Source organism: Neovison vison, chromosome 11 (genome assembly GCF_020171115.1).
Source record: "Neovison vison isolate M4711 chromosome 11, ASM_NN_V1, whole genome shotgun sequence".
Taxonomy (NCBI): domain Eukaryota; kingdom Metazoa; phylum Chordata; class Mammalia; order Carnivora; family Mustelidae; genus Neogale; species Neogale vison.
Genome location: NC_058101.1, coordinates 166580391 through 166595993, shown reverse-complemented (window position 1 = coordinate 166595993; position 15603 = coordinate 166580391). Strand labels below are relative to the sequence as shown.

Here is a 15603-nt window from a genome sequence, read left to right as displayed (position 1 = left end):
AGGTGACCTGTGCAAAAGTAATACCCCGATACTAGCGAGAGTGCCCTGCGTCTGGGGACCAGCATTAACTCGGAGACTGGTTGAAAGCACTCCAAAAGAGCAAAGGATCGCGGGGGCAAATTGTGGGAATCGGGGCGGCTAGGGACAGGGGCTTGAGTCCCCGGTCCCAGACGGCCTCCCCGGCGCGGAGGCAGAGAGAGTGCGGCAGGGAAACCGGCTCCTGGTCCCTAAGCCACCAGCGTGCCCCAGAGCGCGGGGTTCCGGCTCCTGTGAGGGGATGGGAGCCGATCTGCAGAGCGCGCGCTAGCCCTACCACAAAGCTTGAGATGCGCGTGCACGTCACTCCAGCTCTCCTGGGTTTCTAAGGCCCTGGGGCGCTTCTTGACCCGGGCCATTGTTTCAAAATCTAAGCCGCGCGCCCGCGAAACTCTTCCCCGGACAGAGGCGCGCAAAAGCCCAGCCTGCGGCTTATGGACCAGCGCCCCGTTCTCAGTGCCCCAGACGCGCGCCCGACCCACAGCCGCCTCTGAAAAGAGGTGCGCGCAAGCCGGGCACTCCCAGCCCCGGCCAGCGGCAAAATCTCAGTGTGCGATCGCTGCTTGGAACCTCTCTGGCGGTCAGGAGCTCCCAGACAGCCGCCACTGCCTTGGTTTTGGGGACAAGCAAAAGATCCTGCGCCCCCAGGGTCTTTAACTTGGAACCTGCACTGCCAGCGTCCAAGGGGGAATTTATTCAGCTTCTGCACCCAGACTGAGGCTTCTGAGACGGAGATCAGGAAGTGTTCCAGGGTGCACCTTGACTGCACCAGAGTTGATACATCCAGCTACATCTGTTCAGTCTTCTCCCACCAAAATGACTAGGAGGAGGAATGCCCAACAGAAGAAAAATACAGAGGATGGACCTTCCGCAACAGAGCTAACGGCTATCAACATAGACAATATGTCGGAAAGAGAATTCAGGCTAACAATTATCCAGGCAATAGCTAGGTTGGAGAAAGCCATGGATGACCAAACAGAATTGATTAGAGCCGAACTGAAAGCGACCAGACAGGATGTTCACAATGTTAGGGCGGAGCTTAAAGCTACCAGGGAGGAGGTCCACAATGCTCTCAATGAGTTCCAATCCAATCTAAACTCTCTCAAAGCTAGGGTAACTGAGACAGAAGATAGAATTAGTGATCTGGAAGACAAACAGATAGAGAGAAAGGATCAGGAGGAAGCCTGGAACAAACAGCTTAGATCCCACGAAAGCAGAATTAGGGAAATAAGTGATGCCATGAAGCATTCCAACGTCAGAATTATTGGAATTCCTGAAGGGGAGGAGAAAGAAAGAAGTCTAGAAGATGTCGTGGAACAAGTCCTTCATGAAAACTTTCCGAATCTCACGAATGAAACCAGCGTTCATGTACTAGAGGCTGAACGGTCTCCACCCAAGATTATACACTCCAAAAAAACATCACGACACCTGATAGTCAAATTGAGAAATTATAATTGTAGGTATAATCTCTTGAAAGCAGCCAGGGCAAAGAGGCTCCTTACTTACAGAGGGAAGCCCATCAGAATAACGTCAGACCTGTCCACAGAGACCTGGCAAGCCAGAAGAGGCTGGCAAGATATATTCAGGGCACTAAATGAGAAGAACATGCAGCCAAGAATACTTTATCCAGCAAGACTGACATTCAAAATGGATGGAGAGATAAAGAGTTTCCAAGACCGGCAAGACTTAAAAGACTATGCAACCACCAAGCCGATACTGCAGGAAATATTAAGGGGGGTTCTATAAAAGAGGAAAAATCCCAAGAATAGCATTGAACAGAAATATAGAGACAGTCTACAGAAAGAAAGACTTCAAAGTTAACTCGATGTCAATAAAAACGTATCTATCAATAATCACTCTCAATGTGAATGGCCTAAATGCACCCATAAAACGGCACAGGGTTGCAGATTGGATAAAACGACAGGACCCATCCATATGCTGTCTACAAGAGACCCATTTTGAACCTAAAGATACACGCAGACTGAAAGTGAAGGGGTGGAGAAGCATCTTTCATGCCAATGGGACTCAAAAGAAGGCTGGGGTAGCGATTCTCATATCAGATAAATTAGACTTCAAACTAAAGACTGTAGTCAGAGATACAGAAGGACACTACATAATCCTTAAAGGGACTATCCACCAAGATGATCTAACAATTGTAAATATCTATGCTCCCAATATGGGAGCAGCCAATTACTTAAGAAAACTGTTAATCAAGATAAAGAGTCATATTGATATGAATACACTAATCGTAGGTGATCTTAACACGCCTCTTTCAGAATTAGACAGATCATCGAAGCAGAAAATCAATAAAGAAACAAGAGCATTGAACGACACATTGGACCAGATGGACCTCATAGATATATACAGAACATTCCACCCTAAAACAGCAGAATACTCATTCTTCTCAAGTGCACACGGAACCTTCTCCAGAATAGACCACATACTGGGTCACAAATCAGGACTCAGCCGATACCAAAAGACTGAGATTATTCCCTGCATATTCTCAGATCACAATGCTTTGAAACTGGAGCTCAATCACAAGGAAAAGTTCCGAAGGAACTCAAACACCTGGAAGCTAAAGACCACCTTGCTTAAGAATGCTTGGTTCAACCAGGAGATCAAAGAAGAACTGAAACAATTCATGGAAACCAATGAGAATGAAGACACTTCGGTCCAAAACCTATGGGATACAGCAAAGGCGGTCCTAAGGGGAAAATATATAGCCATCCAAGCCTTGCTCAAAAAAATTGAAAAATCCAGAACACACCAGCTGTCTCTACACCTTAAAGAACTGGAGGATCAACAACAAATCAAACCAACTCCACACATAAGAAGGGAAATCATCAAGATTAGAGCTGAGATCAATGAGGGAGAAACCAGAGATACAGTAGAACGTATCAATGAAACTAGAAGCTGGTTTTTTGAAAGAATCAATAAGATCGATAAGCCACTGGCTACACTAATCCAAAAGAAAAGAGAGAAATCCCAAATTCATAAAATGATGAATGAAAGGGGAGAGATCACAACTAACACCAAGGAAGAAGAAACAATCATCAGAAGTTACTACGAACAGTTATATGCCAATAAGCTTAGCAACCTAGATGAAATGGATGCATTCCTGGAAAAATATAAACTACCAAAATTGAACCAGGAAGAAATCGACAACCTGAATAGACCGATATCTAATAACGAGATTGAAGCAGTGATCAAAAATCTCCCAAAAAACAAGAGCCCAGGACCTGACGGATTCCCTGGGGAATTTTACCAAACCTTCCAAGAAGAAATAAGACCTATTCTCCTGAAGCTGTTTCAAAAAATTGAAGCAGAAGGAAAACTTCCAGACTCTTTCTATGAAGCCAGCATTACCCTGATCCCCAAACCAGGCAAGGACCATACCAAAAAGGAGAATTTCAGACCAATATCACTGATGAATATGGATGCTAAGATTCTCAACAAGATCCTAGCCAACAGGATCCAACAACACATTAAAAAGATTATCCACCATGATCAGGTGGGATTCATCCCTGGGCTACAAGGATGGTTCAACATTCGTAAATCAATCAATGTGATACAACAAATTAATAGGAGAAGAGAGAAGAACCACATGGTCCTCTCAATTGATGCAGAAAAAGCATTTGACAAAATCCAACATCCGTTCCTGATTAAAACGCTTCAAAGTATAGGGATAGAGGGAACATTCCTGAACCTCATCAAATCTATCTATGAAAGACCCACAGCAAATATCATCCTCAATGGGAAAAAGCTTGCAGCCTTCCCGTTGAGATCAGGAACAAGACAAGGATGCCCACTTTCACCACTCTTGTTCAACATAGTATTAGAAGTCCTAGCAACAGCAATCAGACAACAGAGAGAAATAATAGGTATCCAAATTGGTAATGAAGAAGTCAAACTCTCTCTCTTCGCAGATGAAATGATTCTTTATATGGAAAACCCAAAAGACTCCACCCCCAAACTACTAGAACTCATACAGCAATTCAGCAGCGTGGCAGGATACAAAGTCAATGTGCAGAAATCAGTGGCTTTCTTATACACTAACAAGGAAAATACAGAAAGGGAAATTAGAGAATCGATTCCATTTACTATAGCACCAAGAACCATAAGATACCTGGGAATAAACCTAACTAAAGAGGTAAAGGATCTATACTTGAGGAACTATAGAACACTCATGAAAGAAATTGAAGAAGACACAAAAAGATGGAAGACCATTCCATGCTCTTGGATCGGAAGAATAAACATCGTTAAAATGTCTATACTGCCTAGAGCAATCTATACTTTTAATGCCATTCCGATCAAAATTCCACCGGCATTCTTCAAAGAGCTGGAGCAAATAATCCAAAAATTTGTATGGAATCAGAAGAGACCCCGAATCCCTAAGGAATCGTTGAAAAACAAAAATAAAGCTGGCGGCATCACCTTACCTGATTTCAAGCTTTATTACAAAGCTGTGATCACCAAGACAGCATGGTACTGGCATAAAAACAGACACATAGACCAGTGGAACAGAGTAGAGAGCCCTGATATGGACCCTCAACTCTATGGTCAATTAATCTTCGACAAAACAGGAAAAAATATACAGTGGAAAAAAGACAGTCTCTTCAATAAATGGTGCTGGGAAAGCTGGACAGCTATATGTAGAAGAATGAAACTCGACCATTCTCTTACACCGTACACAAAGATCAACTCAAAATGGATAAAAGACCTCAACGTGAGACAGGAATCTATCAGAATCTTAGAGGAGAACATAGGCAGTAATCTCTTCGATATCAGCCACAGCAACTTCTTTCAAGATACGTCTCCAAAGGCAAAGGAAACAAAAGCGAAAATAGACTTCTGGGACTTCATCAAAATCAAAAGCTTCTGCACAGCAAAGGAAACAGTCAAAAAAACAAAGAGGCAACCCACGGAATGGGAGAAGATATTTGCAAATGACAGTACAGACAAAAGGTTGATATCCAGGATCTATAATGAACTCCTCAAACTCAACCCACACGAAACAGACAAACACATCAAAAAATGGGCAGAAGATATGAACAGACACTTCTCCAATCAAGAAATACAAATGGCTATCAGACACATGAAAAAATGCTCATCATCATTAGCCCTCAGGGAGATTCAAATTAAAACCACATTGAGATATCACCTTACACCAGTTAGAATGGCCAAAATTAACAAAACAGGAAACAACATGTGTTGGAGAGGATGTGGAGAAAGGGGAACCCTCTTACACTGTTGGTGGGAATGCAAGTTGGTGCAGCCTCTTTGGAGAACAGTGTGGAGATTCCTCAAGAAATTAAAAATAGAGCTTCCCTACGACCCTGCAATTGCACTCCTGGGTATTTACCCCAAAGATACAGATGTCGTGAAAAGAAGGGCCATCTGTACCCCAATGTTTATAGCAGCAATGGCCACAGTCGCCAAACTATGGAAAGAACCAAGATGCCCTTCAACGGATGAATGGATAAGGAAGATGTGGTCCATATACACTATGGAGTATTATGCCTCCATCAGAAAGGACGAATATCCAACTTTTGTAGCAACATGGACGGGACTGGAAGAGATTATGCTGAGTGAAATCAGTCAAGCAGAGAGAGCCAATTATCATATGGTTTCACTCATTTGTGGAGCATAACCAATAGCATGGAGGACAAGGGGCGTTAGAGAGTAGTAGGGAATTTGGGTAAATTGGAAGGGGAGGTGAACCATGAGAGACTATGGACTCTGAAAAACAGTCTGAGGGGTTTGAAGTGCGGGGGGGTGGGAGGTTGGGGTACCAGGTGGTGGGTATTATAAAGGGCACAGCTTGCATGGAGCACTGGGTGTGGTGAAAAAATAATGAATACTGTTTTTCTGAAAATAAATAAATTGGGAAAAAAAAATGTGTCCATGATATTATAGATATGAACCACTATGTATATGTTTTAATAAAGGATGATCATTGTTCCCCTGTTCTTGGAGTTGTCTTTATAATCTCCCACACCTTAATCAGGATTGTATTTTAATTGACATAAAGACTAAGAAGCCACAGAAACACAAACCAATTTACCACACAGTGGATGGAAGCCTGGATTTTCACATTTCTGGCCCAAAGCTCAATATCTTGTCCACTGGAATCATACTGTCCAATAAGTATAATGCCCTTAGCCCCTACTTCTCAATCCTTCATATTTGATACCCAGATTTACCTTTGTCATTTTTGGGCTCCATTGGGTTATCAACAGTGAGGGAATAAAAGCTATGTGTATTTTCTACCCATAGGCATTGGGTAGAAAATAGTATCTTATGATCCAATCAGATATTTCCTCTTATCTTATAGTGGAACCTATTTTAACCAAATCAAATCAGTGAGTATGTATTAGGTAATATTAGATATACAACTATACAGCATCATGTGAAATAAAGAGAACGTCCAGTTCACGTCCTTTAAGAGGTTCCATCTACATGAGACTAGCATACACAAAACTGACTACCAAACAGGAATATGTTATCAAAAATTAAATTACATGGTGTTGGAGGTAAGCTTGGTAAATCCAGACACGTCTCACCTCTATTTCAAAACAATGCCCTTGAAAGAAAAAATTCCCCCAAAGTATCTGAGTCATCAGAATCTGAATCCCTTTACCCTTTCATTACAGATATATTGGGTTGTTTGATGTCTTGTAATCTTCTCCCATTACTTCTTTATGTGATCATACTGTCTCCCAAACATGTGCGTATTTGGTCTCTCTTTGCTGGGTTTCCAATATCTTCTCCTAGGCCTTCTGATTTCCAGTCTGTTCAAGGTTAGTTATTCCTATTTCCTTTTTTAGAAAGATTTTTTAAAATATTTTATTTATTTACTTATTTGACAGAGAAAAGAGCACAAGTAGGGAGAGTGAAGGGCAGAGGGAGAAGCAGGCTTCTGGAGGAGCAGAGACCCCAAAGACAGTACTCTGGGATCATGACTTGAGCTGAAGGCAGATGCTTAACTGACTGAGCCACTCAGGTACCTCTATTCTTATGTCCTTTGAGAATAGAATGGCCAGCTTTTCCCAGTTTGCCAAGGACCCTGTATATTCTGGGAGGCCCCTGAATCCAAGACAAAATAGAAAGGTTGGTCACCCTATGTAGGAAAACCAAAATAATTTCTTTCTCACTTAACCCCCAACGTGGGTTACCACTTCGCTCCTAATTAGATTAAGCATGGGTCTCAGTTAGGGGCCCCTAATGGTGTTAAGGGGAATCAGCAACCTCTTTAGTATTTAAAAAACCCTAAAGAGATGCCCCATAAGATTACCTAAAGACCAAACATTTGCTAGAATTCGGCCAGTTTAGTACAGTAACACTGGTTATGACAGTTTAGTACAGTAACACTGGTTATGACATGGAAACAATAATTATTTAATTGCAGAGAATCCAGCAAGTCCTTATGCTAAAGAGTTTGCAATAGTCTAGTATTATCCTATTATCCTATTTTGCAGGGTGTTTGTTGTATCTCCCCAGCTCCTAGGCTGGAACCATGTCATTCCATTCTTTATCTTTCCCCAGTGACTTCTGCCATCAAGACTTATGTGTGCTACATAAAGTTTTTTGGAGAAAATTATGAGTCTCATTTGAGGAAACAAAGAATCCTATTAGTTTTTAATTTATTATTTGGCATAGCCTGAGATTCTAGAAGCTCAATAAACATTTCTAACTTGTATTCCCTCATTTTCTTTGATATACTAGAATTTTCACAAGTAAGCTCCAGTTCTCAGAACTTTACACATCAAGTTCCTGCGCTTTGCAACCTTCCAGCTTTGACTCTAACAAATTCCTGTTAAGTATTGAGAAGAGTCAAGCCATATGCTGAAAGGGAAAAAAACTTGAGGAGGAGCAACAGAAAAGGCAGAAAAGTAACTAAAAGTTGATAAGAAAACAGAAAGAAGGAGCTATGTTATTGGGAGCAGAGTCAGCAGAGATATCAGGGAGCCACTAAAGGCTCCAGAGGCTGCCTTCTCCTTCAGTTAACCTCCCACCGCACACCACCCCCCATCATTCCTTCTTATTTTAATTCTCAGGGTAAATTTCCAGACAAAATTTGTTTACTTCCTCTTCTTACCCCATCTCTATTTTATTAGAACATTTATCTGATACTTGATAGACTATTTGTCTTTCTCTTTCATGTTTTTTTAGCTAATTTATTTCTCTAAGCTATGACCTTTAATGTCCTTACCTAAGCAGTAGACTTTTTGGTATTATCTAGTTGCTATTGTCCAATTTAGATTCTTTTCTGGTGGTCCTTTACCTTTATGTATCAAAATAATACAACCTCTTCCCAAAGTTGGGATATTAGGACTAACCTCATTCACAGGACTACTGACACACACACACAACAGCATATCTATTAAAACAAACTTTACAATTTTCCCCAATTGGAGGAAGTAAGGTATCTGTTCTTCTATAGCAGAATATACAAATTTCAACTAGACTGATTTGCCACTACTGCTCTAATACCCATATTCAAAATTGCAAAAGATTTAAAGCAGTGTCATAGACCATTTAGTCAGATGCCTAATTAGCTAACTTGACCCTACTCTCTGCATTGTAGTGCATGTGATAAAATCAAAGGTAATCAATGAAAGAAATAGAAGAGGAAGCAATTTACTTACTAACTGTGGAGAGAAACAGGATAACAAAGCCAGCAAACATGGGGATGTGATATCCAATCCTAGAAGAGAATTATGAAGAAAAAAGATACAGTCCCAATAGACATCCATATACTTGGGCTGTTTGTTTGTTTTTTTTTTCCCATGTGATTGGGAAGAGAAATGCAGTTATTTGAGTACATGGAAAAACATGTCTCTGAATGCAAGTGTACAGATAGGACATGATATATTAACTTGTATAAGTAAATGAACAAACATGAAAATTTACCCATAGAACAGGGCCCAAATCCTTTTTTCTAGAAAAGATGACCTAGTTAGAGTGTATATCCCTTTGAAATGTTTGGATAATCCCAAACATTGCTAACAAGCCAGTACTCCAGATTGCAGTAGCTCTGCCTTGGAGCCATGTTTCAAGGCACTGAAACAACATCAGCAGTATACTTCTGATCAGTGTTTGTTTTTGTTTTTGTTTTTGTTTTGGTGCTCAATAGTCATTACATCACTAAGAAAATTTGAAGCCTATGGCATTTCATCCATATCATGTTATCCTTTGGGTAACCAGTTTTCCAAACAGTTGTTTGCCCTGGAGATGGACAAGTGAGTTTTCCTTCTTTTTTTCATTCTAACTACCTTTATGATACCTTAGCCTATCATCCTCTTACTCCTGAGCCAGTGAGTACCATGTAGAGCACTGTACCCATTGAGATACCTGTTGGTGAGAGGTCCCACAAATGGGTTGACCAGAAGTTGCATCAGAGCCTTTGAAGCAAACAGAACCCCAACCCGTATGTTCTCTTCCTCCAGAAACTCTGTGCCTTGCAAGCAGTTGTTTTGTTGTGCTGGGATGGCTCCAGTGACTGGAGGGGGGATGGTGCCAGTATTGTCATCTGTCCATGCTGTGCCATTGGGTGCACTTTCTTCGATAGCCACAGTGTTGTTATCAAAGAAGGAAAAGATGGTGGAGTAGGTAGGAGAAGTAAGGACATGTTGAGAAACTGTGGTGGAACCAAGGTAGAGAGGAGCGTTGATTCCTTTGAATTCTGTGGCATACAGGAAGTTGGGTATAATGGGCACTGAAAATTGAGAAGGACAAACGATGAGAGCCAAGGACACTTTTTAACACTAACTGGTTCAGGGGCATTATTATGAGCTTTATACTCATGTTTAAGGAAGCTGTATAAGTGACATAATTTGAAGCCTACTTAAAGAACTATACATGCCAAATTATCCTATTAGATTAAGTACCTAAATTCCAACCCACATACAACTGGTCCTCATTACTCCTGAATTCCGTATTGGCCAATCACCTACTTGCTAACATTTAGTTATAATCACAAAGTCAATACCCATGGAGTTTTCAGAATTTTTCTTGGACACGCAGGCAGAGAGTGGGGAAAATTTCAAGATACCGATGGTTACTTTCAGAGCTGAGATGGAAGAATACAGTCTCAGTCTTATTATTTCAGCTCTGATATAAAGATGGCAGAGCATGGAAATAGTAGGAGCAGGGAAGTATAGTGTTAGAAACTCCAGCTCTGGAGTCAGTTGGATATAGCTTGAACCCCAGCTGGGTACCTAAGGCAAGTCACATGATACTTCTGAATCTCATTTTCTATTTTGTGTTCTCTAAGCATAAAAAGAAAAATTCTCAAGTCCACTCACTGCTGAATTTTATCAGGGTGTATGCTGCCTGCTGGGGCCCAGAGCAAATTAACCCCCAGCATAAAGACCCAAACATACCCACTACAGTAAGCAGCATGTTGTCCAGAAGCAGAGCAACAAATACCACCACAAGTACCAGCTTCTGTGACTCTCTCCCCTCCTTTAGCAATTGCTGAGAAGTGTCCAAAAACACCCTGGGCATGGTGATGGCTGGGCTGGGAGCGTCTTCTCCAGTTTCTTATGAAAGGTCCCGTTACAGCTATAGGTCTTCTGCAGCCTTTATAGAAGAGGGGAGAAATTTTGCCCAGACAAGTGAAACTCACTAATAAAATGAAAAGTGCAAGTAGTTGCAAATACTAGGATGTATTTGAACCATTTCTTTGCCTGTATCTCTGCTTACTTCCTATACATCTCAATAATTCCACCTGATTCTCAGATTGCCTTCTAAGAAAGCACTGTTTACTGGCTTTTTATATCTGGAATTCTACCTGGCACATTAAGCAGATTCTAGCTCTGTTCAGTTAGCTCTATGTCTCAAATTCCTATCACTTCAATTGTTTATGCCAATATCTGAAGCCTATTTGTATTACTACTTGTTCAATCTTTTCCTCTAAATCCACTCTATTTAAAAACTAAATCACTATTTTTTAAAAAAATGTGCCATACAAAACAAATTATGGTTCATGTGTGTACATTAATCCAAAATTATAGTCTATGGTCTGTACCACCCCAAAATATGTCATGTGCTACAAGTGTTACTTGTGGTGCCCAGAGAAACACTGACCTAGACCAAGACTGTCAGTTCACAGATGAGAAATATGAGACTCAGAAGGCTAAGAGATCTGTTTTACATAGTTCATATCAAACTGGAATGAAACCCCAAGCATTTTAACTTGCAGTATTATAGTCCACCATCTTCCCTCATACTGTGGTATTTGAAGCACTTCTATGTTATTTGAGCTATAAATCCCTGATCATTAAAGTGTGTTACTGTGTGTAAATAAAATACTATCATAATTAGTTCTCTACTTAGGATTTCATGTCTTTAGTCAGCATTAAGTCACAATATTTTGTTAAACTTCAGGTAATAGCAGTTTCAGGGAAGAATTTTTTTGCTTGTGTGTATGACTTCAATTGTGATATCAGCAATATCAATCATACACATTTTAATATATATTACTATCATGAAATGCATCAGGCTCTAGAATTAATGTAACCTTTGATTCAGTAATTCTACTTTTAAGTAACTCTACTTTTCAGAACATATCTTAAGGAAAAATCAGAAGTGTGGCCAAAGATTTATATTTAAAATTACTAATTGTTGAATTATTTATATTAGTGAAAAAATCAAACATCTTAATGGTGGAATATAAACAGCTCTTAAAAATCGTTTTTAATAATTTTAATGACTTAGAAATACCCAATATATTGTTAAGTTAAAAAGGATAGTAAACTATATTTGCAGCTTGGCTTCAATTATATAAAAAAATTATGTGTGATATTTTTAAAAATTAGAAAAATACATACTCAAGTGTCAGCTATTATAATTACTAATTTAATTTTAGTTTATTTTTCCTTTTCTGTAGTTCCTAAATATTTTTTAATTGACTACTTTCATAATTAACATACTTTACAAGAAGCAAATAATTTTAAGTGATTATCACTGGAGTTCAATAGTGAGTCTTAAATGTTGGGAGTAACCCAAGCACTAAGCTACTCTCTTCTATTCTAAGACCAGAGCCAGGAGAAGATCATCCATTCTATAGTTCTAAGTGACCAAGAGGTCTCCATGGAACCAAAGACCCAGATAAGTTTTAATCAGAAAATACATGCAATCATTTAAGATTTTTCATTTCTCTATGTAAAGATAGTGTTTCTAAATACAAATTTACCTGAGATACATAAGGAAAAAATTAAGAGACTAAAAAGAAAAAAAAAAAAAAGCAATAGAAACCTGAATGGAATAAGTACTGTAAAGACAGATCAAAAAAACACAAACAAACCAAACCAAACCAAGAATTTGCCAACCAATCAGTGGTAAACTTTACCTTAGAGTCAAAATTCTCTGTTAAGAGACAAATTATAAGAAAAGATTAAATGTCCAGGGAAAGAAACACCTTACCTTAGAGCCCGTCTCATGTGAGGTACTCAGTGAGGTATTGGCAACTGTTAGCAGTTCAGAAGGGACTCTGTTCTCTGAGTGGATGTTCTGATGGATTTATTGCCACCTGTTATCTGAGGATGTCATGTGTGTCCTTTGTCCACAAAGATTTAATTGGAACTTCCAACAGGTTTCATTCAGAGCCTTAGTTCCCTGCGTCAGAGACAGGAAAGCAGAACTGGAGAGGATAAAGAGAAGGGGAAATTATCCTAAGAAAAGATGGACTGGGCTGGGCTGTTTTTCATCTGTGCTTATCTATCATTGAATTCATTAACTCTTGCCTAGGTCTGAATATAAATTGGAAGATTGGATGAAGCCAGAGTACAGTTCCTGTCCCTTGTTACTTAGTGAAAGAGAATCCATGTACCGCAATTGCTTTCCAGAAAGAAACAAATCTTAGAACATCCACCAGACTGAAACAAACAAAAATTTATGCATATTGTTCTCAAATCATAAAAATCCAACCTCTATTTCCTCTAAAGCATAGATAGTACTGCCATCTTTGCATCTCAGTGCTAGCAGATTGCCTGGCATACAGTGGCTTCCAACAAGAAATTGTATGGATGAGAGTGTGGCTCATTGTGGAGTCTTGGAGTACAACTACAATTCTATATTTTTCTGAACTTAAGAGTCATCAGTGGGGCAAAGAACATAAACAATTCACAAAAGAACAAAAGCAGCAACAGATGTTTCCAATTCATGTTCCCTCCTGTTTTAAGTAATTTGGAGATTTTCAATTTAGGGTCAAAAAAGAAGGAAAGAGTTTTAAAGGAAACCTGAAAAGAGAAATAAGGGCAAGGGGCAAGGACATTAAGAGAGCATATGAGTTTCCTGTTGCTGCTTTAACAAATTACCACAAATTTAGTGGCTTAAGGACAACACAGATTTATTATCTTAGAGATCTGGAGGTCAGAACTCCAAAATAGGTTGTATTGAACTAAAAATCAAAGTGTTTACAGAACTGCAATTCTTCTGGAGGTTCTAGGAAAAAATGTATTCTTGTCCATTTTTAGCTTCTAGAAGTGGCCTGTGTTTCTTGGCTTGCAGCTCCCTTCCACCTTCAAGGCAGCAGCAAAGCACTAACTCATTTAACACTCTCTCTCTCTGTGTGTGTGTGTCTCCCTAATTCTTAGTTTCCTATCTACTCCCTTTACTTATAAGAATTCATGTATAATTGCACTGAGCCAATCCACATAATCTGAAATAATCTCCTGCATCTGAAAATTCTGAATTTAATCACATTAACAAAGGTTCTTTACCATTGAAGGTAACATATTCACAGGTTCTGGGATTTGAAGGTGGACATCTCTGGGGCCATTGTTCTTCCTACTGTGGGGAGCATGACATATTATCCCCTTGCATACTCTGTGGCCTGAGCCTTTATTAAGATAGTGGGTTGTGACTAAAAGATGGAGGAGCAATATTAATAAAGGCATTTACAAGACTCTAAGCATAAGGTGGTATCCTATATGAAGCACAGGTGACATTTATGCCACTGTGCTACCCACCCTAAGTGCAGTTTTGGAACACTGAGGGCTTAGAAAAGCTACCAGCAAAGCAAAGCTGCGACTGAAAGAGAACACCAGCAGCAGAGGACTTGGGTGCAGCACCTCCACAGTGAAGAAAAAACTCTTCTGAGATACCACCAAACTGGGGATGACCCACATAACTGGAAAGTCATGGTTTATGGGAGCTGAGGGCTTGAAAGAGCAGGTACAGGTTAAAAATAATCATACTTTATGCATCAATAGAAGCAATGGCAACAGTAATAATAGCTATCATTTATTGAGTACCCACTATGTAAGGTATGTTTTTAATACACATATATAATTATACTTACATAGGTTGACTGTGACCATGTTAGTACTTACAGGTTAGCCAAGCCTGGAGTGTTCTTACAAATGTTCATCACTGGGGGGTCTGGGGGGCTCAGTTGGTTAAACGGCTACCTTCCGCTCTGGTCATGATCCTGGGATCAAGCCCAGCATTGGGCTCCCTGCTCAGTGGGGAGTCTGCTTCTCCCTCTGGCTGCTGCTCTGCCTACTTGTACTCTCTATCTGTCAAAATAAAATAAATAAAATCTTTAAAAAAAAACCAAATGTCCATCACTGTTAATAATCAGAGTGTTGTCTATTAAATAGGAATGAGTTTTTATCTTCCCATTTAATTGTTTAAATTTTAATCCCAGTGTAGATAAGATATAGCATTACATTAGTTTCAGGTATACAATATAGCAATTCACAAAACTACATTGAGATACCACCTTACACCAGTTAGAATGGCATAAATTAACAAGGCAAGAAACAACAAATGCTGGAGAGGATGTGGAGAAAGTGGAACTCTCTTACACTGTTGGTGGGAATGCAAGTTGGTATAGCCACTTTGGAAAACACTGCGGAGGTTCCTCAAAAAAATTAAAAATAAAGGTAACCAGCAATTAGATTACAGGGTATTTACCCCAAAGATACAGATGTAGTGAAAAGAAGGGCCACATGCACCCCAATGTTCATAACAGCAATGTCCACAATCGCCAAACTGCAGAAAGAGTGGAGATGCTCCTCAACAGAAAAATGGATAAAGAAGATATGGTCCATATATACAATGGAATATTACTCAGCCACCAGAAATGATGAATACCAACTTTTTGCATCAACATGGATGAGACTGGAGGAGATTATGCTGAGTGATATGCTGCTTATTAGTCAAGCAGAGAAAGTCAATTATCATATGGTTTCATTACTTACTTACTTGTGGAACATAAGGGAATAGTACGGAGAACATTAGGAGAAGAAAGGGAAAAATATACTGGGAGGGGAGGGCAGAAAGAATGGGAGATGAACCAGGAGAGACTGTGGACTCCAAGAAACAAACTGAAGGTTTTAGAGGGGAAGGGTAAGTGGATAGGTTGACCCAGTAATGGGTATTAAGGAGGGCACATATTGCATGGAGCACTGGGTGTTATACATAAACAATGAATCTTGGAACACCACATCAAAAACTAATGATGTACTATGTGGTGACAAATATAACATAATAAAAATAATTAAAAATATAGTGATTCAGCAGTTTCATATATTACATTATATCAGAGTTCATCAA

The 15603-nt window shown here is 39.7% G+C and overlaps 1 protein-coding gene across 1 annotated transcript in view; it reads right to left on the bottom strand.

Annotated features, from left to right (window-relative positions):
• SLC18A1 (solute carrier family 18 member A1) overlaps window positions 1-12497 on the bottom strand; it is a 33438-nt gene extending 20941 nt beyond the window's left edge. Inside the window, exons 1-4 of the mRNA XM_044268163.1 lie at window positions 12466-12497; window positions 10422-10620; window positions 9391-9754; window positions 8685-8743 (exon numbers count right to left, since the gene is read on the bottom strand). Coding sequence (XP_044124098.1) covers window positions 8685-8743; window positions 9391-9754; window positions 10422-10545 — 547 coding nt within the window. The 5' untranslated portion in view covers window positions 10546-10620; window positions 12466-12497. The remainder of the gene's footprint in view (window positions 1-8684; window positions 8744-9390; window positions 9755-10421; window positions 10621-12465) is intronic.
• Window positions 12498-15603: the final 3106 nt, after the last annotated feature.